Source organism: Dendrobates tinctorius, unplaced genomic scaffold (assembly GCF_039654945.1).
Source record: "Dendrobates tinctorius isolate UK_male_01 unplaced genomic scaffold, ASM3965494v1 ptg000005l, whole genome shotgun sequence".
NCBI lineage: Eukaryota > Metazoa > Chordata > Amphibia > Anura > Dendrobatidae > Dendrobates > Dendrobates tinctorius.
The window spans coordinates 32395898-32423321 of NW_027361673.1; the positions used below are offsets into that span (position 1 = coordinate 32395898).

The 27424-nt window shown below is 40.8% G+C and overlaps 1 protein-coding gene across 1 annotated transcript in view; it reads left to right on the forward strand.

Annotated features, from left to right (window-relative positions):
• Positions 1 to 27424, forward strand: part of LOC141084521 (collagen alpha-6(VI) chain-like) — a 389499-nt gene that overhangs the window by 246581 nt on the left and 115494 nt on the right. Inside the window, exons 19-24 of the mRNA XM_073569287.1 lie at positions 5236 to 5301; positions 5998 to 6051; positions 6537 to 6572; positions 10383 to 10445; positions 23233 to 23295; positions 23410 to 23472. Of these exons, the coding sequence (XP_073425388.1) occupies positions 5236 to 5301; positions 5998 to 6051; positions 6537 to 6572; positions 10383 to 10445; positions 23233 to 23295; positions 23410 to 23472 (345 nt within the window). The remainder of the gene's footprint in view (positions 1 to 5235; positions 5302 to 5997; positions 6052 to 6536; positions 6573 to 10382; positions 10446 to 23232; positions 23296 to 23409; positions 23473 to 27424) is intronic.

Consider the following 27424-nt stretch of genomic DNA (forward strand, 5'->3'; position numbering starts at 1 on the left):
GCAAAACGATAGTTTTTCCGCGGGAAAATCTCGGGAATTTAAAATGTGATTTTCCCGCGGAATGGAATCTGGAATTCTTAACGTAATTTCTGCGAGAGTTCCGCTACGTGTGAACGTAGCCTCATACTTAAGTGGTGAAAAAAAAATCCAAAGTTTGTAATAAAAAACAAAGGCGTCATTTTACGAGACCGGTAGCATCTCCATTTTTCAGGATCTGGGGCTGGGTCATTGCTTATTTCTTGCACCCTAAGCTGACATTTTTATTGATACTATTTAGGGGTAGATATGATGTTTTGATTGCCTGTTACTGCATTTTATTGCAATGTTGTGGGTACCAAAAAAACTTGATTCTGGAGCTGTGATTTTTTTTTCTCATTACGCCATTTACAAATCAGATTAATTCTTTTTATATTTTGATAAATTGGGTGTTTCTGAAAGCAGCAATACTAAATAAATGTTTTATTTTGAATGGGGCAAAAGGAGGTGATTAGAACTTTTTTTTTTTTACATTTTTTTAATATTTTTAAAAACATTTTTTGTTTACTTTTCACTTGCTTTAATAGAATCCTTAGGAGACTTGAAGCTGCAATCTTCTGAGAGCTTCTGCTACACATAGCAGGGCTTCAGGCCTGCTGCTTGTAGCAGAAGTGATCATCTGCTATGAACGCCGGCCATGGGGTGGCGCACATAGCTGATCGGCAATGACGAGCAGGAGGGTTTCCTGCAGACCCCCAGTTGTTATGACAACCCATTGGAGCCCCGCTATTATGTGACAGTGGAGCCAATGAGCGGGGTTTGTGACTCGCTTCTGGCGCGTGCATGTTAACCCCTTCACGACCTGTGACACAGCGTATGCGTCATGAAAGTCGGTGCAAATCCGACCCATGACGCATACCCTGTGTCATGACTTCAAAGCCCCCCTGCGGGTCGGGTGACGGGGTCAATGAAAGGTCACCAGACCTGCAGATACAGGGGGCTTTGTAATTCACCACAGGGGGCATGGCTTCGCCCCCACGTGGCTACGATCGCTCTGATTGGCTGTTTCACTTTTAACAGCCAATCAGAGCGATAGTAATATTTCATCAAAGAAAATTGATGAAATATTACAATCCAGCCATGGCCGATGCTGCTGTAGCATCGGACATGGCTGGAGACACCGATCCGACCCCCCCACCGGCGATCACCCCCCTGCCACTGAATGACAGCAGTGATCTGCCGCCGCTGTCATCATCTGCCCCCCCTCCCATTCCCTCTGCTCCCCGCCAGCTTCCGATCCCCCCTTACCCCCCCTGGTACCTCCTGAGTCCCCCTGTCGCTCCCGGTGTCCCGTGGGTCCGGATCGTGGGTGCCGCCATCTTGGAAAATGGCGGGCGCCTGCGCAGTGCGCCTGTCCGAATCTGCCAGCTACAGATTCCATTCTTTCATTTTGATCACTCTCACAGTGATCAAAATGAAATAAAAAGTAAATAAACCCCCCCGATTATCACCCCCATAGGTAGGCACAACTAATAAAATAAAGAAAATATTTTTATTTTTATTTTTCCATTAGGGTTAAGGTTGGAGAGAGGGTTAGGGTTGGAAAGAGGATTAGGGTTAGGGTTGGAAATAGGGTTAGGGTTAGGATTGGAAAGAGGGTTAGGGTTGGAAATAGGGTTAGGGTTGGAATTAGGGTTAGGGTTAGATTTAGGGTTAGAATTAGGGTTAGGGTTGGAATTAGGATTAGGCTTGGAATTAGGGTTAGGGTTAGTATTAGGCTTAGGGTTGGAATTAGGGTTAGGGTTGGAATTAGGGTTAGGCTTGTGGTTAGGGTTGGGATTAGGGTTAGGGGTGTGTTGGGGTTAGGGTTATGGTTAGGGTTGGGATTAGGGTTAGGGGTGTGTTAGGGTTGGTGTTGAAGTTAGAATTGATGGGTTTCCACTGTTTAGGCTCATCAGGGGGTCTCCAAACACGACATGGTGCAACCATTGATTCCAGCCAATTTTGCATTCAAAAAGTCAAACGGTGCTCCCTCCCTTCCAATCCCCGACGTGTGCCCAAACAGTGGTTTACCCCAACATATGGGGTATCAACGTACTCAGGAAAAATTGCACAACAACTTTTGGGGACTAATTTCTCCTGTTACCCTTGGGAAAATAAAAAATTGGGGGCTAAAAAATTATTTTTGTGGAAAAAAATGATTTTTTCATTTTCACGTCTCTGCATTAAAAACTTCTGTGAAGCACTTGGGGGTTCAAAGTGCTCACAACACATCTACATAAGTTCCTTGGAAGGTCTAGTTTCCAAAATGGAGTCGCTTGTAGGGGGTTTCCAGTGTTTAGGCACATCAGGGGCTCTGCAAACGTAATGACGACCGCAGACTATTCCATCAAAGTCTGCATTTCAAAACGTCACTACTTCTATTCTGAGCCCTGACGTGTGCCAAAACAATGGTTCCTCCCCACATATGGGGTACCAGCATACTCAGAATAAACTGGACAACAACTTTTGGGGTCCAATTTCTCCTGTTACCCTTGTAAAAATAAAAAATAGCGTGCTAAAAAAATCATTTTTGAGGAAAAAAAATGATTTTTTATTTTCACTGCTCTACGTTATAAACTTTTGTGAAGCACTTGGGGGTTCAAAGTGCTCACTACACATCTAGATAAGTTCCTTAAGGGGTCTAGTTTCCAAAATGGGGTCACTTGTGGGGGAGCTCCAATGTTTAGGCACACAGGGGCTCTCCAAATGCGACATGGTGTCCGATAACGATTGGAGCTAATTTTCCATTCAAAAAGTCAAAAGGTGCTCCTTCGCTTCCGGGCCCTGCCGTGCACCCAAACAGTTGTTTATGACCACATATGAGGTATTGGTGTGCTCAGGAGAAATTGCCCAATAAATTTTAGGATCCATTTTATCCTGTTGTCCATGTGAAAATGAAAAAACTGAGGCTAAAAGATAATTTTTGTGAAAAAAAAGTACTTTTTTTTTACGGATCAATTTGTGAAGCACCTGGGGGTTTAAAGTGATCACTATGCATCTAGATAAGTTCCTTGGGGGGTCTAGTTTCCAAAATGGGGTCACTTGTGGGGATGCTCCAGTGTTTAGGCACACAGGGACTCTCCAAACGCGACATGGCAAGCGCTAAATTATCCAGCATATTTTCCATTCAAAAAGTCAAATGTGCTCCTTCCCTTCTGAGCCCTGCCGTGCGCCCAAACAGTGGTTTATGACCACATATGAGGTATAGGTGTACTCAGGAGAAATTGCCCAACAAATTTTAGGATCCATTTTATCCTGTTGCCCATGTGAAAATGAAAAAAATGATGCTAAAAGAAAATTTGTGTTGGAAAAATTAAAATGTCCATTTTTTCCAACACGTTGCTTTAGTTCCTGTGAAGCACCTGAAAGGTTAATAATCTTCTAGAATGTAGTTTTGAGTAGCTTGAGGGGTGCAGTTTTTAGAATGGTGTCACTTTTGGGTATTTTCTGCCATATAGACCCCTCAAAGTGACTTCAAATGTGAGGTGATCCCTAAAAAAATGGTTTTGTAAATTTTGTTGTAAAAATGAGAAATCGCTGGTCAACTTTTAACCCTTATAACTTCTTAACAAAAAAAAAAGTTTGGTTCCAAAATTGTGCTGATGTAAAGTAGACATGTGGGAAATCTTATTTAGCAACTATTTTGTGTCACATAACTCTCTGGTTTAACAGAATAACAATTCAAAATTTGAAAATTGCGAAATTTTCAAAATTTTCGCCAAATTTCTGATTTTTTCACAAATAAACGCAAAAATTATCGCCCTAAATTTACCACTAACATGAAGCCCAATATGTCACGAAAAAACAGTCTCAGAATTGCTGGGATGCGTTGAAGCATTCCTGAGTTATTACCTCATAAAGGGATACTGGTCAGAATTGCAAAAAATGGCCAGGTCATTAAGGTCAAAATAGGCTGGGTCATGAAGGGGTTAAATGCCGCTGTCAGAGGTTGACAGATGGCAATTAACATGTTAGCATCACAATTCCAACTGTGGGTGTTAGGGCATATGTCAGTTGCTCAGATCAGCTGTCATGTGCCTGAAAAGATATGGACTCTGGGGCTGAGGGGAAGGTGACTTATGACATACCTATATGTATGTCATGCAGGAGATTCCCTGCATGAGTAAGTCAGATTCACAAATTTATCTCAGTTACTGTATGTATGGGGCATGGAATAAGAGGTTTGCACATTTGGTATTAATAATCCATGAAGAACTGTATGTGGTGTAGGAACGTTTAGTACTTTCTTTGTAAGCCCAGACTTGTTGGCTCTCATGTACCCATAAATTCTGGTTTGTCTTGGTATACAAATGTTTATGCAACGACATTGCATGCTGTAATACATTATGTGTTTGCAATTAATAAGGTACCTAATTTTAGATGCCATATTACTGATTCGGTTTCATTTTGGATAGTTTTTTTATAACCACTTGGGAGTCAAAGGCAGTGACTTATTGGTGATATAAAGAGGCATACCGTATATGATATTATAAGTGTCCAGCTTTATCGTAAAGTATATGCTAATTGGGACTTTTGTGGTTATAATGTTTCATATAGCAGAATAAAACTTTTCTTTCAAAACTGGTCAGTGCAGAGAAATGTTGCAATATTCATGCATATAAGGGGGTCAATGATTTGCAAGTTAGAAAACAACCGGCACAAAGTTATAGACGAATTCCGGCCACAGTGTTTGCCTTGTGATGAAGACACAATTTTTGCTATGTCTTTCTCCATAAAGGTCTTATAACATCTTCAAAAACATAAGGAAGAAAACATGTACAAAATGTACAATTATATTAAGCACATGTTTAAAAAAAAAAGCATCTAAAAATGAATGTAAAGAAAAGCATGTGCTTTATACGTTCATTTTAAAACACAAACAAAATATGAATAAAGACTTCAGTAACACAACTCGCTGAAATATATAACTATTAAGTGGCCTGATAAATCCTAAAGTGAGATTGTTAATATCTTTACTCCCGTTTCCTGATGGGAAAAAAGAATAGGTTTATATTTAGTGCATACCCTAGCTATATCTACAAGTGTAAGTGTATATATGGAAAATCACTACTAACCAATAACTTTTGGAGTAAAATACAAACCATGCAATGGATATACCATAATATGCAATGATGTGCAGAATTCATGCAAAACAGCCACAGCATTGTCATCATTTTATTTTACTGATCCAATACTAATACCTCGTTTTGGTCTCAGGGTGATGCTGGAACAGAAAGTACAGTCCCTGGACCTTCGGGTCCCAAAGGAGAAATGGGCATGGAGGTTAATATCCATTTTATCACTCATAATTTTACAAATGTCATCACTGTCATATAACATTATATATATGTGCAGCTACTGTATATTTCACAGGTTAGTCTAACTAATCATAGGTAGGTATTGTAATCTTCAAACAAGTAAGATATTTTTAATTTAATCTAAAAATATTTTTTTAAAAAGTAGCCTTTAATAATTGAAGCACTCCCAACAAAATCTTTTATTGCTTACACATGGGTAAGTGTCTATGCAGTGTAGTGTAAGTGTGGTAATATGGTCACCGATCGACATGTTCCCTGGTTTCCACTCCTTTTCTGCATGAACATTTTGACACGCCCTAGACTTACACACATAGACCTTAGTGTGATCCCACAATGCTGCAGTGGAAGTCATGTGATCAAGAAGAGGAGTGGAGTGGCGCTGGAAACCAGGGAAGATGCTGATCGGTGAGTATAGTTCACCACATACACATTTAGACAGGTTTAGGTGAGAGTGCTTTTTTTAACTCAAACTAATACACTTTAGTAAGATTGCTGTAATCATTTCCCATTGTAGCCATCTTACAAAGTCTACAATTTAATTTCACTAATAAGGATCAAAGGTCTAGAAACTTATCCCTCGGTATTCTCCCAAGCAATTACCAAGCCTATCACTAGAACAAAATATGCAGTGTATAATATTTTCCATTCTATAACTTTCTAGGGTGACCAAGGACTGGAGGGAAAACCTGGACAACCTGGTGCAGTTGGTATTGATGTACGATTTAAACAGCTTTAAATACAACAAAAATTCAATTCATCAACCCATTTCATTTTCCTGTTGTAAAAGAAATGTTTAAAAAATTGTGCAACTTGAATTTGTTCAAAAATTTTACAAATTTTGGTGTTTTTTTTTGCAAGTCCTGGCCAGCTCCATTCACTTTTTGAAAAGAGAGAGGAGCTTGGGTGAAACAGGGCATGCCCAAGCGCACCTGACAAATTCATAACTTACACCCACAAAGCTTGCATAAATTACAACAAATGTATGCCATCCAATGGCTTATGTAATTTCTGGCTGTGGCACATAACAATTCAAAGATATGCCAGATCCATTAAATAGTCGCATGCTCTTTCATCCTCTTAAAATATTGCAGTTGTCATATTTTATAGCACTGTGTACTTACAATTGCTAATTTTACCCTTCTACCCAACTAATCCTTCTTACAACATGAAAGTAAGAATATATCTTATCGTATGTTCCAGAGTTCTCCAGGCATAAGAGGCGCTTCTGGACCACGGGTATGATTATCACTGTGTGGTGATTATTATTATTTATTTATTTATATAGCACCATTAATTCCATGGTGCTGTACATGAGGAGGGGTTACATGCAAAGTAATAGATATCATTTACAGTAAATAAATTTACAATGACAGACTGGTACAGAGGGGAGATTTAGGATCAATTGTACTTAAATCAACATTAGCATTTCATTTCTCTATATTTTAGTTTAAAAATACTTGATCACAATCATTTTCTTAATCAGAATTGGAGGGGATGTGACACCTGGCACCGCAGTTAATCAGCTGTTCCCGTTCGTATCAGAGAACGGACGTTCTCAGCTGCAGAGCTACTAATTTACTGTGCTGAGACTTGGCGGTATGAATTACACAAGTTACAATGAGATTCTGGTTCCAAGGCAGTAGGGGATCCAGCACACGTAAACACATAAAATCAATGTTTATTCCAGAATTTTTAAAATCATCCTTATCAGTGTATAGTCCATAAAATGATAAAATTGGTAAAACTGAGGTTCTCGTGTATACATTACGAAGGATGCACTGAAACTCTGATGTATATATTACATAGGATGAACATTCTATGCAAATCGCAAAGGATAAAATTAGACTTTTCTGTTTATATCACAGGACACACTGAGACTATGCTGTATACATCGCATAAGATTTACTGAGACTGTGTTGTGCGCATCACATAGGAAATACTGAGACTGCTGTATATGTATATATGTCATAGAATACATTGAGATTAGGATGTATACATCACACAGGATACACTGAGACTTTGATTTATACATCACATAGCATACACTGAGACTACTGTAAACAGCCCATAGTATACACTAACTCTGCTGTATACATCACATAGGATAACCTTAGACTCTGATGTATACATCTCATAGTATACATTGAGGCTCTGCTTTATACATTGCATATGATACACAGAGACTCTTCAGTATATATATATATATCTATCACATAGCATACACTGAGACTACTGCATACAGCCCATAGTATACACTATGACTCTGTTGTATACATCACGTAGGATAACCTGAAACTCTGATGTATACATCTCATAGTATACATTGAGGCTCTGCTATATACATTGCATATGATACACAGAGACTCTTCAGTTTATATATATCACATAGGATACACTGAGACTGCTTTATACATCATATAAAAGACACCAAGACTCTGCTGTACATATCCTATATGATGCAGTGAAATTTTGCTGTATCTATCATGTAGGATGTACAGACTCTGGTACATCACATAAGATACACAGACTATGCTGTATATATCACATATGATACACTGAGACTGTTGTATAAATAACATCGGAGACACTGAGACTCTACTGTATACATCCCATAGGATCATAGGATACACTGAGACTGATGGATGTATCAGATAGGATACACAGACTTTGTTGTATATATCACATAGGATAAACTGAGACTACTGTATACATCACGTAGGATACATTGAGACTACTGTATACCTCACAAAAGATACTCTGTTCTATACATCACATAGGGATGCACTGAGACTGCTCTATAAAGTATGCATTACATAAGATACACTGAGACTCTGGTGTATACATAATATCGGGTACACTGAGACTGTGCTGTATACAACACATAGGATGCACAAACGCTGGTGTGTAAATCACATGAGATAAAATGAGGCTCTGCTGAATATGGCACATAAAACACACTGAGACTTTGCTGTACATATCACATAGAAAACAAAGGCTACTGTATACATCACAGAATACACTAAGACTGCTGTATATAAAAATCATATAGGACAGGCTGAGAATCTGGTGTATACAATAAACAGGATACAATGAAATCATGCTGTTTAAAAAGGATAGCACCTCTGTCGCTAGATTGAGCAATTTAGCTAGACTCTGACATCATGGAATATGTAGTCTGCATTAGGGTAACCATGTGAAAGAAGAAAAGGGAATCAAGAAGTCAGACAATGGCACATCAACTGAAACAGAAACACAGAAGATATACACAAAAACCTCTGCATTAGTCTTTATTAATAGCCTATACTGCACTATATAGGCAAAATAATTGCTGGAGTGCTTCTTATGTGAAAACAAAGTGGACAACCACTTTAACTCGGTCTGCAATTGCAAACATCAGCTAATAGTCAAGACTAGCTTGTTACTTTTTTATGATCTGAAGACACCATGACACAATCCTCTCCTCAAAACATAACTTTCCCCATCATCAATCTACTTAAACACCTCGTCTTTTATTGCTTAGAAAAGTTGTGGGCTGTCTACTCATTTATACAGATATAATATAAGGTCAAGACGGAGCGAAAGAAGTGCAAGGCACCAGAGCGATCCAATGAAAAATCTTCTATTGGAACAGTAACATCGAAGGGCTAAAAAATTGTGATGTTTCAGGCACAATATGGGCTTTATCAAGCTAAATATCGAAAAACAACATATATGTAAGCGGTATACAAGAATATTTATATGCGGGAAGCACCAGACCACCCCTTCTGCCTCCTTCTGCTGCTCCCTCGTCCATAGTCACAAAAATACTTGATGAAAACCTGAAGTTAAAATAGTAAAGAATGGAATTAATATGAAATACAAGGTGTAACATGCTCAGTAGCTCAGTATATAGGCATCCATGTAGACATATTTAACATATAAGAAATAAATCCGCCTCTATATTGATAAAAAGACATCCCCCCATACCTGACTTTTAGAACAGTCCTGTAAGCACTCACATAATAATGTAATTAAAATATATAAATCGCATAACCTTACTTTTAGATGGGCAAGTTTTTTTTCCTTGCAAATTAATGTGTGGCCAAAAGATCTACTGCTTATTAAATTGACATATTGCATATATGGCCGACATAGACAACACCCATCTTTGTACCTTCCGAACAACCAAAATGTTTAATAAAATGCATCTCTAGTTGTCAAGATCTAAATCGTTCAATACAATGTGTTATAATAGAAGATACGATAAATATCTATGAAATATTCATCTGTAAATACTAGTTAAAGAGTAAAGGATGCTTTAATTTTTTTTTCATAAATCAATAGTACACGTGAAAATAAGTAACTTTGTAAAATATATCTGCTTGTTTCTCCTCCTGGACTGATCTTTTATTCTCAAAATTCTCAACTCACAGTAAAATCTGTCAGCAGTAAATATAGACTTTCCTATGACAGAGATGGGAGATGACAGTTAGTGCTCATAAAGTTCTAAGAGAACTTGCAGCAGAATGTCTGTGTGAGTCTCTAGCTCCTCCCCTCTAGCTCCTCCCTCGTCTAATTTTAAAAGCACCAACTGTCATTTCCTATCTCGGTAATGGGAATATTTGACTTCCCTGAATACAGATTTTATCCATGAATTGAGAGTGAAAGATCAGCCCAGGAGGAGACAGAAGCAGATTTTCATATGTACTGTTGAGTTATGAAATAAAAATTAAATTGACGGTTAATCTGTAAATACTGATGACATTTGCATGAATAAACATGTAAATAACATTATATAACACCAAAAATTGGAGCTAAAACACCATACTACTAGAATTCAAAGTATCAAAGAATGTTTTAATATAGTAATGCAAATATTAAAATACAGACATAGATAATTAGTGCAGTGCAGGCACGCACGGATAAGAACACACATATTTGGTAGGAGCTCCATAGGGTATTTACCCAAAATTATCCTGGAGGGATGATTCTAATGATAATTTAGACCATGAATTCTGTGCTTGAGATTGTGTTTCTCATGTAAATAACATTAGTATTTATCTGTAGGGAATTACAGGGGATCCTGGTCTTGCCGGTGCAGTTGGAGAACAAGGATTTAAAGGACCTCAGGTAAATCTATTTATGTTCGATGGTGTTTAACAAAAATATGTTTTAAATTTTTTTATTCATTAGGTTAATTTAAACTAAAATATCATTAATGTAATTGAATATAAAGGTTGGTATGCATGATGGGAACTTCTTGTTTCCGATTCCTAAAAGCTTTTACACCAGAAAACTGCCATAAAAGCTTTGAAAAGTCTCAAATTTTGCACAGTGCGAGGCTGTGCAAAAAGTTATGTGACTTTTATTTTTTTTATGCTGTTTTACCTAGCTTTGACAAAAGTGGATAGGGCTGGGCAGGATGGGGTGTGACAGAGTGTGGCCACCACCTTCATCAAAAATATGATGAACGTGGCTTTTCAAATGACACAGATAGTAATTCAGTCCCTGGCTGGAGCAGTATTTGTGATGAGGTGCAGACCACTTCACAATTTGCCTAATTTATTAATGGATCAGGCACTTTGCACTCCAACCCACACCCTCATAAGGACTGTTGGGTAAAAAATGCCTATCTTGATGAATTGTTCGATGTGCCGTCACCATTGCAGTCTGTTAGCCCCGTCGGCACATGCTTCCGGACCCCGTTTTGCAGGGGATTTCGGGCATATGCCCCATCAGGGACACAGAGCACAATGTGGAGGTACCCTAATACCTAACTATGCTATTCAGAACAAGTTTAATTTGATTTAGCAATTGCAACAGACTGACAAAATGGGGAAAATATATTTCTGTATTGCATGTTTTATTAGGCTGGCTGTTATAATTGAAAACACAATCATGCAAATATGATTTGTGACAAATGATATCACACATTCATTTATTACTCACTGATTAGAGAACATTCCGTCACTGATTTGCAATGTGAAAAACATGAATATACTGTATTATCTATCCATGCTCATAAAACCCTCCATGTCTGAGCCAATATTCTTTTTTGCACATTAATTATGTCATAACTGTCATAATAGTTGTAGTTTTTGAATTACATCATTCACTTTACCATATACCATACAGAGAGACAGGAAAAGGTTTCCAATTCAGGTGAAAATGTGAAAAAGAAATGCAATGCTTCTATTTTTTGGTATAAATTTTACAGCGTTCATTATCAGGAAAAAATAATCAGGCAACATGCTTCTTTGGGTCAGGCTTCACTCACATCTGCGTTAAAAAAATCAGTGGGTTCGGAAAGTATTCAGACCCCTTTAAATTTTTCACTCTTTGTTTCATTGCAGCTATTTGGTAAATACACTCTGCACCCCATCTTGACTGAAAAAAACAGAAATATAGAAATTTTTGCAAATTTATTAAAAAAGAAAACTGAAATATCACATGGTCATAAGTACTCAGACCCTTTGCTCAGACACTCATATTTAAGTCACATGCTGTCCATTTCCTTGTGATCCTCCTTGAGATAGTTCTACTCCTTCATTGGAGTCCAGCTGTGTTTAATTAAAGTGATAGGACTTGATTTATAAAGGCACCCACCTGTCTATACAAGACCTCACAGCTCACAGTGCATGTCAGACCAAATGAGAATCATGAGGTCAAAGGAACTGGCCAAGGAGCTCAGGCAAGGCACACATCTGGCCAAGGTTACAAAAGAATTTCTGCAGTACTCACAGTTCCTAAGAGCACAGCCTTGGTGAGAGAGGTAAAGAAGAACCCCAATATCACTGTGGCTGAGCTCCACAGATGCAGTAGGGACATGGGAGAAAGTTACACAAAGTCAACTATCACTGCAATCCTCCACCAGTCAGGCCTTTATAGCAGAGTGGCCCAATGGAAGCCTCTCCTCAGTGCAAGACATCTAATAATCCACATACAGTTTGCTAAACACATACATGAAGGACTCCCAGACTGTGAGAAATAAGATTCTCTGTATGATGAGACGAAGATAGAACTTTTTGGTGCTAATTCTAAGCAGTATGTGTGGAGAAAACCAGGCACTGCTCATCATCTGCCCAATACAAACCCAACAGTGAAACATGGTTGTGGCAGCATCATGCTATGGGGGTGTTTTTCAGCTGCAGGGACAGAACGACTGGTTGCATGAATGCGGCCAAGTACAGAGATATCCTGGATGAAAACCTCTTCCAGAGTGCTCTGGACCTCAGACTTGGCTGACGGTTCACCTTCCAACAAGACAATGACCCTAAGCACACAGCTAAAATAGCAAAGGAGTGGCTTCAGAACAACTCTGTGACCATTCTTGACTGGCCCAGCCAGAACCCTGACCTAAACCCAATTGAGCATATCTGGAGAGACCTGAAAATGGCTTTCCACCAACGTTCACCATCCAACCTGACGAAACTGGAGAGGATCTCCAAGGAAGAATGGCAGAGGATACCCAAATCCAGATGTGAAAAACTTCATCATTCCCAAGAAGACTCATGGATGTACTTGCTCAAAAAGGTGCTTCTACTCAATACTGAGCAAAGGGTCTGAATACTTACGACCATGTGATATTTCAGTTTCTTTTTTAATAAATGTGCAAAAATTTCTACTTTTCTGTTTTTTTTCAGTCAAGATGGGGTGGAGAGTGTACAGTAATGAGAAAAAAATGAACTTTTTTTGAATTTGCCTAATGGTTGCAATGAAACAAAGAGATAAATTTAAAGGGTTCTGAATACTTTCCGAACCCACTGTATGTCATGCATGTTTTTTCTCACGTCGCATTCGTATGACATGCTCATGCAATCCGTATGCAATGTGTTTTTACCATCATCTTTTACCTACTGTAATACTCTATGCAACTTAAAGCTAGTTTACAAATCTAATTAAGCAATTTTATATAAATACTGTAGGTAGAGATAGATGTCCTGTAGATATATAATGTCACAAGCCCCCTATATATAATAAACTTGCACCCTTTAATGTCTTTCACCTGGCACTACAGGGTGCTTAGCCTTATTTAACCTATTAAATAAATAATAAATAAAAAAAACACATGTGGTCCCCCTATTTTGATAATCAGCCAAAGAAAAGCAGACAGGTCCCTGGTTATTGGCCCCTTCCCAGCCTAAAAATACCATCCCCAAGCCACCCCAGAATTGGCGCATCACAATAGATGTGACAATTCTGGCGCTTTGCCTGTCTCTTTCCGATTGCCCAGGTGTGGTGGCAATTGAAATAATGGTAGTTGGGGCTGATGACAGCTGTAGTTTGTCAAAAATCACAGCTGCCATCAAGCCCTGGGGTTTGTAATGGGGGAGGTATCTATCATATAATAACCCAGTGGTAAAAAATAAAAACACACACACAGAAAAAAGCACTTTTTTAATAAATCTCCCCCACACTAGCCCTTGTTCACCAATTTATTGAAAGAAAAAAAAATCCCATACAGGTCTGCTGTAATCCACCAAATCTGATGTAGTCCAGAAACGAATACCTTGAAAATCCTAAGAAAACAGAAGTAGTCCACGTTTCCCCGAATCTGGCTTCGATGACTGGGAATAGCAGTAAAGTTAGGCCACGTTCAGTATTTGGTGAGCATTTTACTTCAGTATTTGTAAGCCAAAGCCAGAAATGAATGATAAATAGAGAAGTGGTGAGGTGTTTCTATTATATTTTCCTCTGATCGTTCGATTCCTGATTTTGGCTTAGAAATACTGATGTAAATTACTGACCAAATACTGGACGTGTGAACGTGGCCCTACCGCTGTTCACAGTCACATGGTACTGACAATAACACTCATCAAAACTGCCGAGTCTTGCTACTCTCAGCGCTCTGATGATGCAATTTTTTATATCATTTATCAGGAAGTTGGTAAGGATGCTTCATGCAAACTTAAAAATAGTTAGCAAATATCCTGACCTTAATATTCCTTTCTTTGCAAACCACCAAGCCATTAGTTACATAAATTCAGTCTTTCCACATATACCATCTAAAGAATAGAACCACACATTATGCACTGCTCCCACAAAAATGGCCACATCACAAGGCCATATCACAAGACAAAATGTTCTTGCCAGAATAAACCTACAACTCCAAAACCACAAGTCTCAAACAAGTAGCTTCAGACATTCCCACAATACTTAATTTTTTATTTGTGGATATATACTGAAATGACCCTTTCCCTACACAGGGGATATGTGATGGGAATATATCCTTTGGATCAATGCCCAAAATGTGAATTTTCAAAAACAGATATCCATTGCTACCATCGCTAAACTAAGAGCATATATACACGTGTCTACCACACTAATCGGTGCTCACTTAAAGGGGTTATCTGGCCCAAATCGATAAGTTTGCAGTCACTCTGCGTGACTGCAGACTTATGAATCCCACCAGCGCATGCACTGTGGGGATTTGACGGTTTCTGAACCATGACCATAGAGTATGTATGCGTTATACATGCCCCAGGCCAGTGGGCCCGGCCTCGCTTACATATGTGGTGCCCCTGAGGGTTCAGTTGCCACAGAGGTACTGCACCTCCTCCTGAGGTGTGGTACCCCACCATCCAGGTGAGTTGGAGGCTCCTAACCATGCTCCAACACTTGCATCCCACACAACACGGTAGTTCAGCAAAGCCACATTGCGGCTCCCTGCTTGGAGTGTAGCAGAGCACCTTTGGTGGCTCCCTGCTTGGAACACGAAACGTGCTGGGAGGCGGGTGGAGTTTAGAATACATAAAAGAGCGGGAAGGTGTAGGATTTCAGGTCAGTCAGTGAGAGGGAGTCACTCAGAGAGGAGTGAGGAAAGAAGATCCCAGAGAGAGGGATGGAGGAAGGAGTGCTGCAGCTGCCTCAGTGATCTGAGCCAGCTGGCACAAGAAAGGAAAGAAGGAGAAAGACATTGAACTGAAACGTGATCTTCCATGAGAAGGAGAGATTAGTACGGAACGTAGGAGTAAAAGGGAACAGAGGACGTGGGTTAAAGGAAGAATCCTGCCTAAAAGTTCTAAGCGCAAGGCCAGGGCCCGGTCCCCGAGGTTGTATGGACACTAATGGTTCTGCAGCAGACACCGGTGGAGTAGTGGGCTGTAAATGCACTACTCCCATCTAAAACTTGGGGGCACAACAGCAACATTGATAGTGAGCCGGGATTCAGGAGAAAGGAGTCCCCGAAGCAGGCTACAGTTGTCTGCCGTACAAGTAGAGTTCTTGGGAACATCTGTCAGGAGGAACTCCAGTGTAACTCAGTACTAGGAGATCTTCACACTCAAAGGCGCTATAAGAGGAGACGTTCAGAAAGGTACATGTTGGCGGAGTGTTGGAAGGGAGCCTTCCATCTGGCCTGGAGGTTGATTGAGCCTCAGACCCGGAGGACACAGTACGGAGGCAGGCACCGGTGTGTTCAACAGACTGTGAATAAAGCTTTGGAACTACAAGCCCCGGTGTCCTCCATTCGTTCCTGCGCCAACACACCTGGCACCGCTACATCTGGGTACCAGCTTCTACACTGCCGGCGCCTCTCAGCTACCCCTACATCCACACTGCCCAGGGACTACAGCTCCACCTGTGGGGAGCTTCACCATCTTGGCTGCAGCACACCCCCAGTCCCAGAGGATCTGAATGCAGTGTTTGCTTAACATCTCCCTTGCCGAGCACCACAGGTGGCATCACAAACTATTCATCAATTCTACTTCATTGCTCATGCACCCCCTTTTGCCATGGAGTCCCAGGGCCACGGACTGGGTCACAGCTTCCGTGACAACTCCCATTGAGATCAACGGGCCCGGTGCCGAGTACCCCAATAGCCCTGGCCGGGGTGCTCCACATACACTTGTATGGAGCGAGGCTGTGCCCTCTAGTCGACCACGCATACATACCCTTCGGTCCTGGTTCAGGAACTGGCGAATCTCTGCAGCGCACAGTAAGTGCACAGGGGGGATTCATAAGTCTTCAGTCACACAGTGACTGTAGACTTATCAATTTGGACCTGAAAGCCCCTCTAATGGTCTGTTTAGACCAGCTGATGAAGATTTTATACACACAGAACAATCATTAATATGATTGTTCTGTGCTCATGGAACATAATTTGATTGGCAGCATATCTCTTTTACACAAGATTATTAGTATTTTGTAAATTCACCTTTGGCTTTCAACATTGCCTGAATCCTTCTGGACATGCTTTCGATCAGATTCAAACATGTCTCCACCGAAATCTGATCCCAGGTCTTTGTAGATGTTCCCAAAGTTGGGGCATACTGGTTGACTCATTTTCGTATGTATACAGTTCTTTCTTCAATTATACCCACAAGTATTCAATTGGGTTGAGGTCTGAGGAATGTGGCAGCCAATCCAGCACCTTTACTTCATTGTCATTGAACCATTTCTTCGCCAAACTCGACGTATGCTTATGGTCATCGTCCTGCTGGAACACTATGTAGTCCTTTTCATACCCAGAGTACTTGAGTGAACAGAGTAACTCATCTTGTAGGTGTGATGCAGTGACCCCTGTGACAGCTAGGGGGCGCTGTATGGCCTTCCCAGGACATGCACGCAGGCGTTTCCTTTATTGTGATGGGGAAATGATGAGCGGCAGGGTTGTGAATGGCCGATATGTATCACAAGGGTAGGTGCCTTGTGGTGGAAGCTTGAATGTGTGTTGATCAGCAGATAATACTGCTGAGGGTTTGGTGCTGTGTATTGGGAAAGCTTCCAGGTGACTTGGTGAGATGGGTGGGACCAGTCACCTACAAACCCACCCAGGGGCATGTGTCTGAATGCCCAGGATAAAGCCTGTGTGTGTGGCTGTGTGAAATAAGACCCTTAGTGAGGTCATAACCATGTGATCCATACCTCACCGGTGGGTGTGGTTATGGACCATATAATGTGTCTGAGGTCTGGTCACATGGGGAGAGTGTATGGACCTGATTGGTTCATGTGGAAGGTCCTGGAAGGCCTATGGGTAGGAAGGTGTGCTACCTCCCTTAAGAGCACATGGAGGATTTGGACCTGTTGGCCTGTGTGTTGGCAGGTTCCAAGTGGGGACAGAAGTCCTGAACAGGACACAGAGAGGCCGTGTTTCCAGAGTCAGTGACGGTTCTGCACTGGGAAGCTACCGCATGGCTGAGAATCTGAAACTGTTAGGCAGCCTAGTGAGCAAGGCGTTGTCTGGGATGGTGATCCCAGTTCGGCAGCTTCCCTGACAAATGTGAGTGATACTGACTGAAGTCAGAAAGAGACTGGGTTCAGACTATGGAGCCCTAATATGAACACTGACCTGTCTGATGTAAGACTGTTGCGTTTTATGGTTTATGCTGTATAATAAACCACATAGACTGTTTAAATGGAAAGTGTTCCTGTGTGCTGTGAATCCGCGGCCAAGTGTGTGTTCCCCAACACTAACAATAAGTGCTACCTTACATAGGATACTCACATATAGCTCAGCATTGAGACCACCATTGATCCTGGTCAAGTATCTAACATCTTAGGCTGTAAAACAACCCCATATCATCAGGCTTCCTCTGCCAAACTTGATTGAGAAATTGAAAGAACTATCTGTTATCTATTTCCCTTGTTTCTTCCAGACCTATTGTACCCATCAGTGCCTAGTCTATTGACTTTCGTTTCTTCTCTCCAAATTACCCATTTCCAGTCTTCTACTGTCCACTGTTCGTACTTCTTTACAAACTTATGCCTATGCTCCTTATGACAATATTGAAGTCGAGGCTTCTTCACCTTTTTTTGACCCATCATTCCAGAATTGTGTAATGTGCATCACATGGTGCTTGCATGGACATCAGTAATCTCACTAATATGAAGCATACGATCTACCTCCACTAACGTGTTTGCCACACCAGAACGTATAGACCTTGTGACGTTCCGACTTGTTGACTCCAATATTTTGCCTGGACATCCATCTGTTGTCTTGTGAATGGATGGATGGACTTCAATTCATAATCTTCCAATTGTCATGGCACTCACATGATGCAGTTTGGCAATTTTCTTGGCCAAAAGACCGCTATCGATGAGCTGGATGATGCTGTTTCTCTTTTTTAGGAAAAACTTTTTCATGGCTGCTCCTCCTTTCGAACCAGTGACCTTTTCCTTGAGAATCAGCCTAATAACACACTGTGCTGTTAGGGAATGTGAGAACATGTTGTATCTTGTAGTATACAGGAAGAAAAAGATTTTTCCACCACTAGGAGCAAAACAGTAACAATGCAGTGACATAACAAGAATCTGCATAACTAATCAGATGCTAAATACTTGCAAGTCAAATTTATGCGTAAGATAGCCGCACTAACACATTTACCCCAAGACGAGCCAGTATCTCACCCTTGATGACCGTGTAGTCCGCCCTTTGCTCTGGGGGTAGGTCCTGTTACGCCTTCAAAGGTCCTGGGGTCAGAAACGGAGCGAGGACATCCGCCCAATGGTCTCGGGGTAGCTTCTCTCTCTCAGCGACTCCTTCGAACATCTTCAGGTATGCCTCCACATCGTCTGATTTCTCCATCTTGGGAATCGCTACACGAACCGCTTTCCGGACCTCATGGATTCGCCGGTCAGCTCCTTTTGTCTGCGCTGCCATGATATGCTGTATCAACAGCTGATTGGTTTCCTGCTGCTGTTGCATAGCCTGCTGTCGCATGGCCTCCTGTTGCTGCTGTCGCATGGCCTCTTGTTGCTGCTGCATAGCCTGTATGAGCGCTTTTACCGTGGCCTCCATTTCTGGAAAGTTCCCCGCCTGGGTCTTTGCCACTCGTTTCACCCAGGACATAGGCTGTGGTACAAATCAAAAATAAAAAAAACAGCCTGGCCTCACTGCTTCTGCCCGCATTCAGTCCACCAATTGTATGGATTCACTCTGGTAGGCAATAGCCGGGCGGCAGTAACGAGGCAACACACAGGCATAAAGTCCAATTCCAGTGGTTTTAAAGTCACTCAGTAACCAGCAGCTTAACAAAACATAAGGAAAACCAAACACATACTCCAGCTTGGAGAACCACTGGTCCCAGACTCACCCCTTGCATGGGACGGGCCTAACTAAGCGGCTGCCAGGCCCTTCGGCATCCGCCAGGTGCCATTCCCGGGGTTCTTCCGAGTCTTGCTGCTATAGTCCTGCAGCACGGGAGTCCACACAAGTTCTTGTAGCTTCCAGAAACACACTCTCACCCTGTGGCAATTACCAACCTCCATTACATAGGGCCTAACCCCTCCCACCAGTGAAATAGACACCACATGGGCTGATCACGTGACCCTGACATCATCGCAGGTCCCGTCTTTAGGAAAAAACCCGGCCAAACAATAATCTGCTGGGAGAAACATATCTTCCATCCAGTAAAACACCCTTTACTGTACCACAATATCCAAAACACAAAACCCCAAAAAACAATGACTTAATTGTGTTAATTCACTACAATTTTATATTGCACTGTGAAGAGGGGCACCAATTTCAATATTTTAATCCTCCGGTAGAAGGTAAGCTGGAATTGTTCCTGTTTCCAACTATATGGACAAATAATTACATGTATGGGAAAATAGTATGAGTTTGGCAAGGATTGTCCCAAGTGTGGAGAACAGCTGTAGGGCTATGAATTTCCTTACTTTCATATGAGGTTAATTTCACAATTGATGTTTTAAATATACGAGATCACACCAGAATTCTTACTTTGAAGTGATCTCAAATAATGAGAAGTCAGAGACAGAACTGTTTGTTAAAGCCATAAAATAAGATTTGGTTTCCTTCTGAAAGAGAATGGATAACTTAAAGAATGTAATTTTTAATATTTTGTTTTGTAAGTTATCCAAGATACTATCACCAAGTTGACAACAAAAAATAAAATTCTGCTGTGTATCTAAATAAATTGTGCCACATATACTAAAAGCATTCTGGATCCGTTTAAGTGAATACTTCTTAAATGGCGATTTTTTTTTTTTTTTTTTAATCCAGAAAAGGACAAAACAATTAAGTAGTTACGTAGATCAGCAGCTAATGTTTGCCAATAGTTATCACTGATAAGCCACCGTCATCATGTCAGCTTGATTTCCCATGTTCTGAATACTCTAGATCAGTGGTGGGCAATTAATTTTCCCAAGGGTCCACATGAGAGACCATGACTGTTGTGAAGAGCCGAACCAATAGGCCGAAATTAATTCTACTCAATATTAATATTGATATATTATAATTATTATATTAATGATAATTATATTAATATTAATTGTATCACTTAATATTGAGCAGAATCAAGTATGCTGACATCCCCCTATATATTGTTTAAACCCGAGTATAGCCCCTTCTGTATATCGTATTAGCCTCTCAACAGCCCCTTATATACTGTAAGAGCCGACACAGCCTCCCACATATGTGGTATGAGCTCCACACAGCCTCCCCATATGTGGTATGAGCTCTACACAGCGTCCCCCATATGCAGCATGAGCCCCACACAGCCTCTCCCATATGCAGCATGAGTTCCACACAGCCTCCCCCATATGCAGCATGAGTTCCACACAGTCTCCCCCATATGCAGCATGAGCTTTAAACAACCTCCCCCATATGCAGCATGAGCTGAACACAGCTCCCCCATATGCAGTATGAGCCCCACGTAGCCTCCCCCATATGCAGTATGAGCCTCACAGCCTCCCCCATATGCAGCATGAGCCCAACACAGCCTCCCCCATATGCAGAATGAGCCCCATTCAGCTTCCCCATCTACAGCATAAGCCCCACACAGCCCCCCATATGCAGCATAAGCCCCACACAGCCTCCCCCATATGCAGCATGAGCTTTAAACAACCTCCCCCATATGCAACATGAGCTGAACACAGCTCCCCATATGCAGTATGAGCCCCATGTAGCCTCCCCCATATGCAGTATGAGCCTCACAGCCTCCCCCATATGCAGCATGAGCCCAACACAGCCTCCCCCATATGCACCATGAGCCCCAGACAGCCTCCCCATCTACAACATGAGCCCCACACAGCCTCCCCATATGCGGCATGAGCCCCACACAGCCTCTCCCATATGCTCTAGATTATGACCTTAGACTTTTTATAATTCCACAGAGAGTGTACAAGGGCAAACTTTGGTTCAGAGTCAGAGCTTTTTTTCTGGTCTGGTTCCTATTAAATCAGTCACATGGGCTTCAGTCACATATTAATCTGACGGTTAAAGAATTGTTTCACCAAGCAACCATTCATTTCAATTCATTTTAATAGGTGGCATGTAATACTGCATGTCCCTGATGTGAGACTGGCTCTACGGCCTCACACTGGAAACAAGAAATCAGAAATAGATTAAATCAGTTCCATAGTGGGGTAAAAAGAGGGCAACTAAACTTTTAGACTGGGTAAAAAAAATAAAGTGTAGTTGTGGCTCTGACTCAATCAATATATGTATGTGCAGCTTTGATTTCCCAAAATAATCTGAGATTAGTGCATTGCCAAAAGGAAATACATTCTACGAGCTGATGAGTGTTGACTCCAGACTGATCCTTACATCTCTATGGGAATGCGTAATAATATAATGTGCATTCCCATGTTTAAGGGCTCATATGCGAGAAAAAAAATGGTCCGATTTCCAGACCGAAAAAAGATATTTCTCGCAAATGAGTATGAACCCTAACTCATAGAGTATCAACCAGACTGGGTACAATTGTAAAGGGCAGCATTACATTAAAACATTTGTCATTAAGGGGTTGGCAACCATTTTCTATTGATGGGCATTCCTCAGTGTAACGTTAATACCAGCATCCCCGCATTCCCGCATTTCTCTCCTCCTTCCCCTCCTTCACCCATGCAGCAACACTGACATACTCGCTGCCATGGGGTCGCAGTTTCCATCTGCTGGCGTCCCTCCTGCTTGTGCATGCCGCACTTCCTGGTGGCATGCCTAGTGTGTGCATGCACACTCCCGGTTTCTTAAAGTGGCAGTGCACACACATAGTAAAATGCCCCCAGCCAACCTGCAAAATGACTCCCATCTTCTATCCTCTATAGTGAGTCACAGAAGCAACAGTATTCCTTAGTGTGTAGTTTCTTCTACTAGAGAGTTGCTGGACCCCTGGTCATTGCATCGCCGGTGTCCTAAACCCATCCCCTTGTCCCAGTTTAGCCAGTCCTGAGCACGAACCCCTGGTCCTTGTGTAGCCAGTGCTGAACCTGAACCCCTGGTCCTTGCATGGCCAGTGCTGAAGCCGAACTCCTGGTCCTTGTGTGGCCAGTGCCTGAACATCGTTCCTGGGTCTTTGTGTGGCCAGTGTCAGTACTAGTATCTGAGAACCGTGTGTCTGCACGTGTGCCTCCTTTTATTCTGGACTGCTAAAACCAGAGTCTAAAACAGTCCAGTCTGAGTGTAGACTGAGCCCATGTCAGTGAACTTAATCCTTGGGATCAGCAGCTGAAGTACTGGGGACTGTCTTGGAGTGGTACCTGGTGGCTTCCTGCAGCCCAGCCTGTTTCCACTATTAGGAGCTCCATTGAACACCAGGTAGCCACTTAGCTACGCTCCTTTCTAGGCAGGCCTGGCCCTGTGGCACAGTGGGTCCACGAACCACGTACGCCACCTGCATGACACTCAGGATAAGTCATCAATATCTTAGTCGGACTGCGACCCCTGGCTCCACCGCTGACCAGCTGTTACCGACGCCGGTCAGAAGTTCTCAGATGCATCTGGAATACAGGAAATACATCATTTCTAAAATATCCACAGCTGGGAGCTGCAGATCTACCGCTGGTATTCCCATCTTTTTGCATGGCTGCTAGACCAAGGAACGTAACATTTTTATATACAAACAACTTTAGCACTCAAACAACTTTCCAACTTTTCTCATGAAAATGTTAAAGGCTTCCTATGTAAACCTATATTTTTAATACTTTCTAGCATTAAAGTGACTTATTTTTCCTCTAGGGAGAGCCAGGAATCCAAGGCATCAAAGGAGATACAGGCATAATTGGACTTAATGGCCTTCCGGTACAAAATCAAAAGTATATTCAGAATGAATGCAGTCTAACTTATTTTCTGTTCATTATGGATATAAGAAATAAGAGAAATATGACTTATTACTTGTATTCTTTTTTTTCACAGGGTCCATTTGGTGCTCCTGGCAGTGCTGGAGAACTTGGGAAACCAGGAAACAGAGGGAAAAAGGTTGGCCTTAAATTGCTTTAAGACATGGATAGCTATGATACTATTTTTTATGAGGAAATTAACTCAAAATATATTTTGGCATACCATGCAAACCTGTCAGTTGAACACACCATTGAGACTATAATCTTGTTCCTTATTGATATCCAAAATTATAGATAATTTGATAAATTATGATAAATCCCATTTCCCCACATCATATAAAATTGGGGACACAAATATTAAGCAAACTACCATTGATTTGAATCAGGGTGGATAAAAATCAATGTTTTTTTAAAAAAATCAAAAAAATCGGATTTTTTTTATTTAAATCGGATTTTTTTTATTTAAATCGGATTTTTTTCAATAAACTGCTTTTTGAGGAAAATATTTTACCATCCAAAGGTTCTTCCATCATGAGATAAAGCTGAGTTGTTTAACTCAGTAGAATAAAGGCTGTATATGTGTAACATTCACAATGCCATGCTCTTCCAGAGGTTTCTGTAGGATTAGTGGGCAGTTTCTCTCCTATATTATCACAGACGCTCGCTTTACTTACGCAGTTCTCAAAACTGAATTTGACTCCGCAGAGGTCCCAGCCTCTTCTTCACGGCAAAAATGTTACAACATGAACAGAGTTGAGAAAAAGACCTTAATCCTATTGTTCTACAAACCTATGAATACAGAATCAACCCCTTCAGTGCCAAGTCCAAGAAGTTAGACAATATGTTTCTGATTGTTTGGAGTGGAATAGATCTGCACAACACAAGAAGAATGTGAATCTAAGTGTGAGGAGGAGGAAGGGCAAGCAGACAAGAAAATGAAAGTGAAACTTTGAGCACAATACTGCAGCATAGCCACAGACAGACAAGTCTGGATCTGTTTGTGTGTACGATCTGAGGTTTATTACATTCTTTCCTTATAATGGCAGCAGGCCGTAAAAGAGACCCAGTTTGGGAATATTTTAATGAAGCTCCTTCGCCTATCGGTAAGGCAGGCATGCGTGCAAAATGCAAACGATGCAACAAAGAGATGCAAGGCCTGGTGGCGCGAATGAGGCAACATCATGAGAAGTGCGGTGATGAAGATGACCAAAGAAACACTTCTGAACAGGCAGGATCTTCAGGTTGGTAAACATTTTTATTGAATCCTATTTCTAAAGACTGAACTGTCATGTGTGATAAAAATTATATTTCTTATTATTACTGCATGTTACTGTCATTTGGTACAGTTATGAAGAAAAACAAATATTCCTTTTGGGGCAGGGGCAGTGATGTGTTGTGTACAATAAGCAGAAATTGTATAAACAATAAAATAACAGCATTGACTTTTTTTGTTTAGGGGAATTCATGGATTCTGGAAACTATCCACCTCCAAGATCACCATCATCCTGTTCTACAGTTTCAGAGTTATCCATCCAGGATAGTGCTTCATTAGCAGCAGCAGCATCATCATCAGACACCCACAGCCACATATCACCATTACCCAAAAGGAAGAAAAAACCTTTACCTCCTGGAACCACCATAGATAAGTTTGTGATAAGAACTAGCAGATTAGAAAAAGAGTTGATTGATGAAAAAATTGCCCAGTTTATTTATGCAACGAACTCTACTTTCCGTCTGACTGAGAACCCACATTTCATTAATATGGTTCAGTCACTGAGACCAGGATACAGTCCACCCAGCAGAGCTGATGTTGCAGGGAAACTGCTGGATCAAGTGTATGACAGAGAAATGGAGCAATGTGCAACAGCTCTGGAGGGTAAAATTGTTAACCTAAGTATTGATGGGTGGAGTAATGTCCACAATGATCCTATTGTATGTGCTTGTATAACAACAGAAGAAGGTAAAGTCTTTCTTGCACAAACAACTGATACGTCAGGAAATGCACACACAGCAGAATACTTACAAGAAGTGGCAGTAAAAGCTATAACGACATGTGAACAAAAATTCAAATGTCTAGTACGCAGTTTGGTCACTGACAATGCTGCAAACGTATCCAAGATGAGAAGAGATTTAGAAGAGCAGGGAGGGAATACAAAGCTGCTAATAACATATGGTTGCAGTGCTCATTTGCTGCACCTCTTAGCCAAAGACTTAAGTGTTCCAGAAATAAAGGCTAATGTTGTTGAAATTGCTAAATACTTCCGTAATAATCATTTTGCTGCAGCAGCTCTGAAAAGGATGGGTGGAACCAAGCTAACGCTCCCACAAGATGTTAGATGGAACTCTGTGGTGGACTGTTTTGAGCAGTATATCAAAAACTGGCCTATTCTGATGACACTTTGTGAAGAAAATCGAGATAAAATAGATGGCACTGTCACGGCCAAAATCCTCAACATTGGGCTTAAGAGAAATGTTGAACATATGCTGAGCTTCCTGAAACCCATCTCTCAAGCTTTAAACAAAATACAGAAAAATAGCTGTTTTATTGCGGATGCTGTTGAAATTTGGAAGGAACTGAGTGAACACTTAAAAACAGAACTACACATGGACAGAATTAAATTACAAGCAGTAAACAAACGAATGGGACAAGCACTGTCTCCAGCTCATTTTTTGGCAAATATTGTCAATATCCAATATCAGGGTCAAAACCTAAGTGCTGAGGAAGAGGAGTTAGCTATGACATGGGTATCCAGCAATCATCCATCTTTAATGCCAACTATAATAAACTTCAGAGCTAAGGGGGAACCATTCAAGAAATATATGTTTGCTGAAGATATTTTAAGGAAGGTCACACCAGTAAACTGGTGGAAGTCACTTAAGCGCTTGGATTTAGAGACTGTTCAAGTAATGATTTCACTTTTAACAGCAGTAGCTTCTTCTGCAGGCGTTGAAAGAATATTCTCTTCCTTTGGACTCATTCATTCTAAATTGAGAAATCGGTTGGGACCCAATAAAGCAGGAAAGCTTGTTTTTCTTTTCCAGATTATGAATAGGAACAAAAAAGAAGATGATGATGATGAAGATGACGACAACTGAGCTACAGAGGACAGCAGGGACAGTAGTATTTAAGTTTTTCATGTGTCGGCTGGGCTTACAGTCTAAGTTTCTTAAAATATATATATATTTTGTTTAGCCAAATTAGTTAACAAACATGGATGTTTGTTTAAGCAAATAACTTATGCTGTAATGTTGTTATTGTTTCAGTTGAATAAATCTATTTAAATTGTTATTAAGGTCAGGATTATTTTTCTCCTTCCTAAGTACAACAGAACAGTGGTGTCCAAATAGGAATGATTAACCCATTAAACTGGGGAGAAAAAAGTAATATAAAAAGTGATTCTAAAAATCTTCATCTACTTGCATGTTAAAGTAGCAAGAACTAGTTTAGGTAGAAACTTTGATTTAAATCACTGATTTAAATCAAGCCTTACTGACTAGTGATTTAAATCGTGATTTAAATCAGTTAGATTTAAATCAAATCCACCCTGATTTGAATGGCCCTTTGCTCAGACAATTGCATTAACACTTGCATTTGTCTGTATAACATATCATACTGTAAAACGCAGAAAAGTTAAGTTTGGGTTTTTTTTAATCATGTAGTACTTTAAAGAAAAACTAAGCACATAAAATGCACAAAACAATTGAAACAATGCCAAAAAAAATCCTCTATGTAGGTCCTTATTTGATCCTAATTTGTTTTCTAATGACATTAAAACAGAAAATGATTTAGAAAAAAATCTTCTCTATGTGATCAGGCTCTCATTCTCACAATAATGTGTCTGACTGTGAGACAACCTGCTGCAGCAGGAGATCACCCTTGCGCTGTTTGCAGTTGGACACAACAATCGTTAGTTCTTATCCCGCAGTCGGTCACTTGTCAAAATTACAGTGGTAAACTAAGGCCATGTGCACACATTGAGTATTTGGTGAGTGTTTTACCCCAGTATTTGTAAGCCAAAACCAGGAGTGGAACAGTCAGAGGAAAAGCATAATAGAAACATTTGCACCACTTCTGCATTTTTCACCCACTC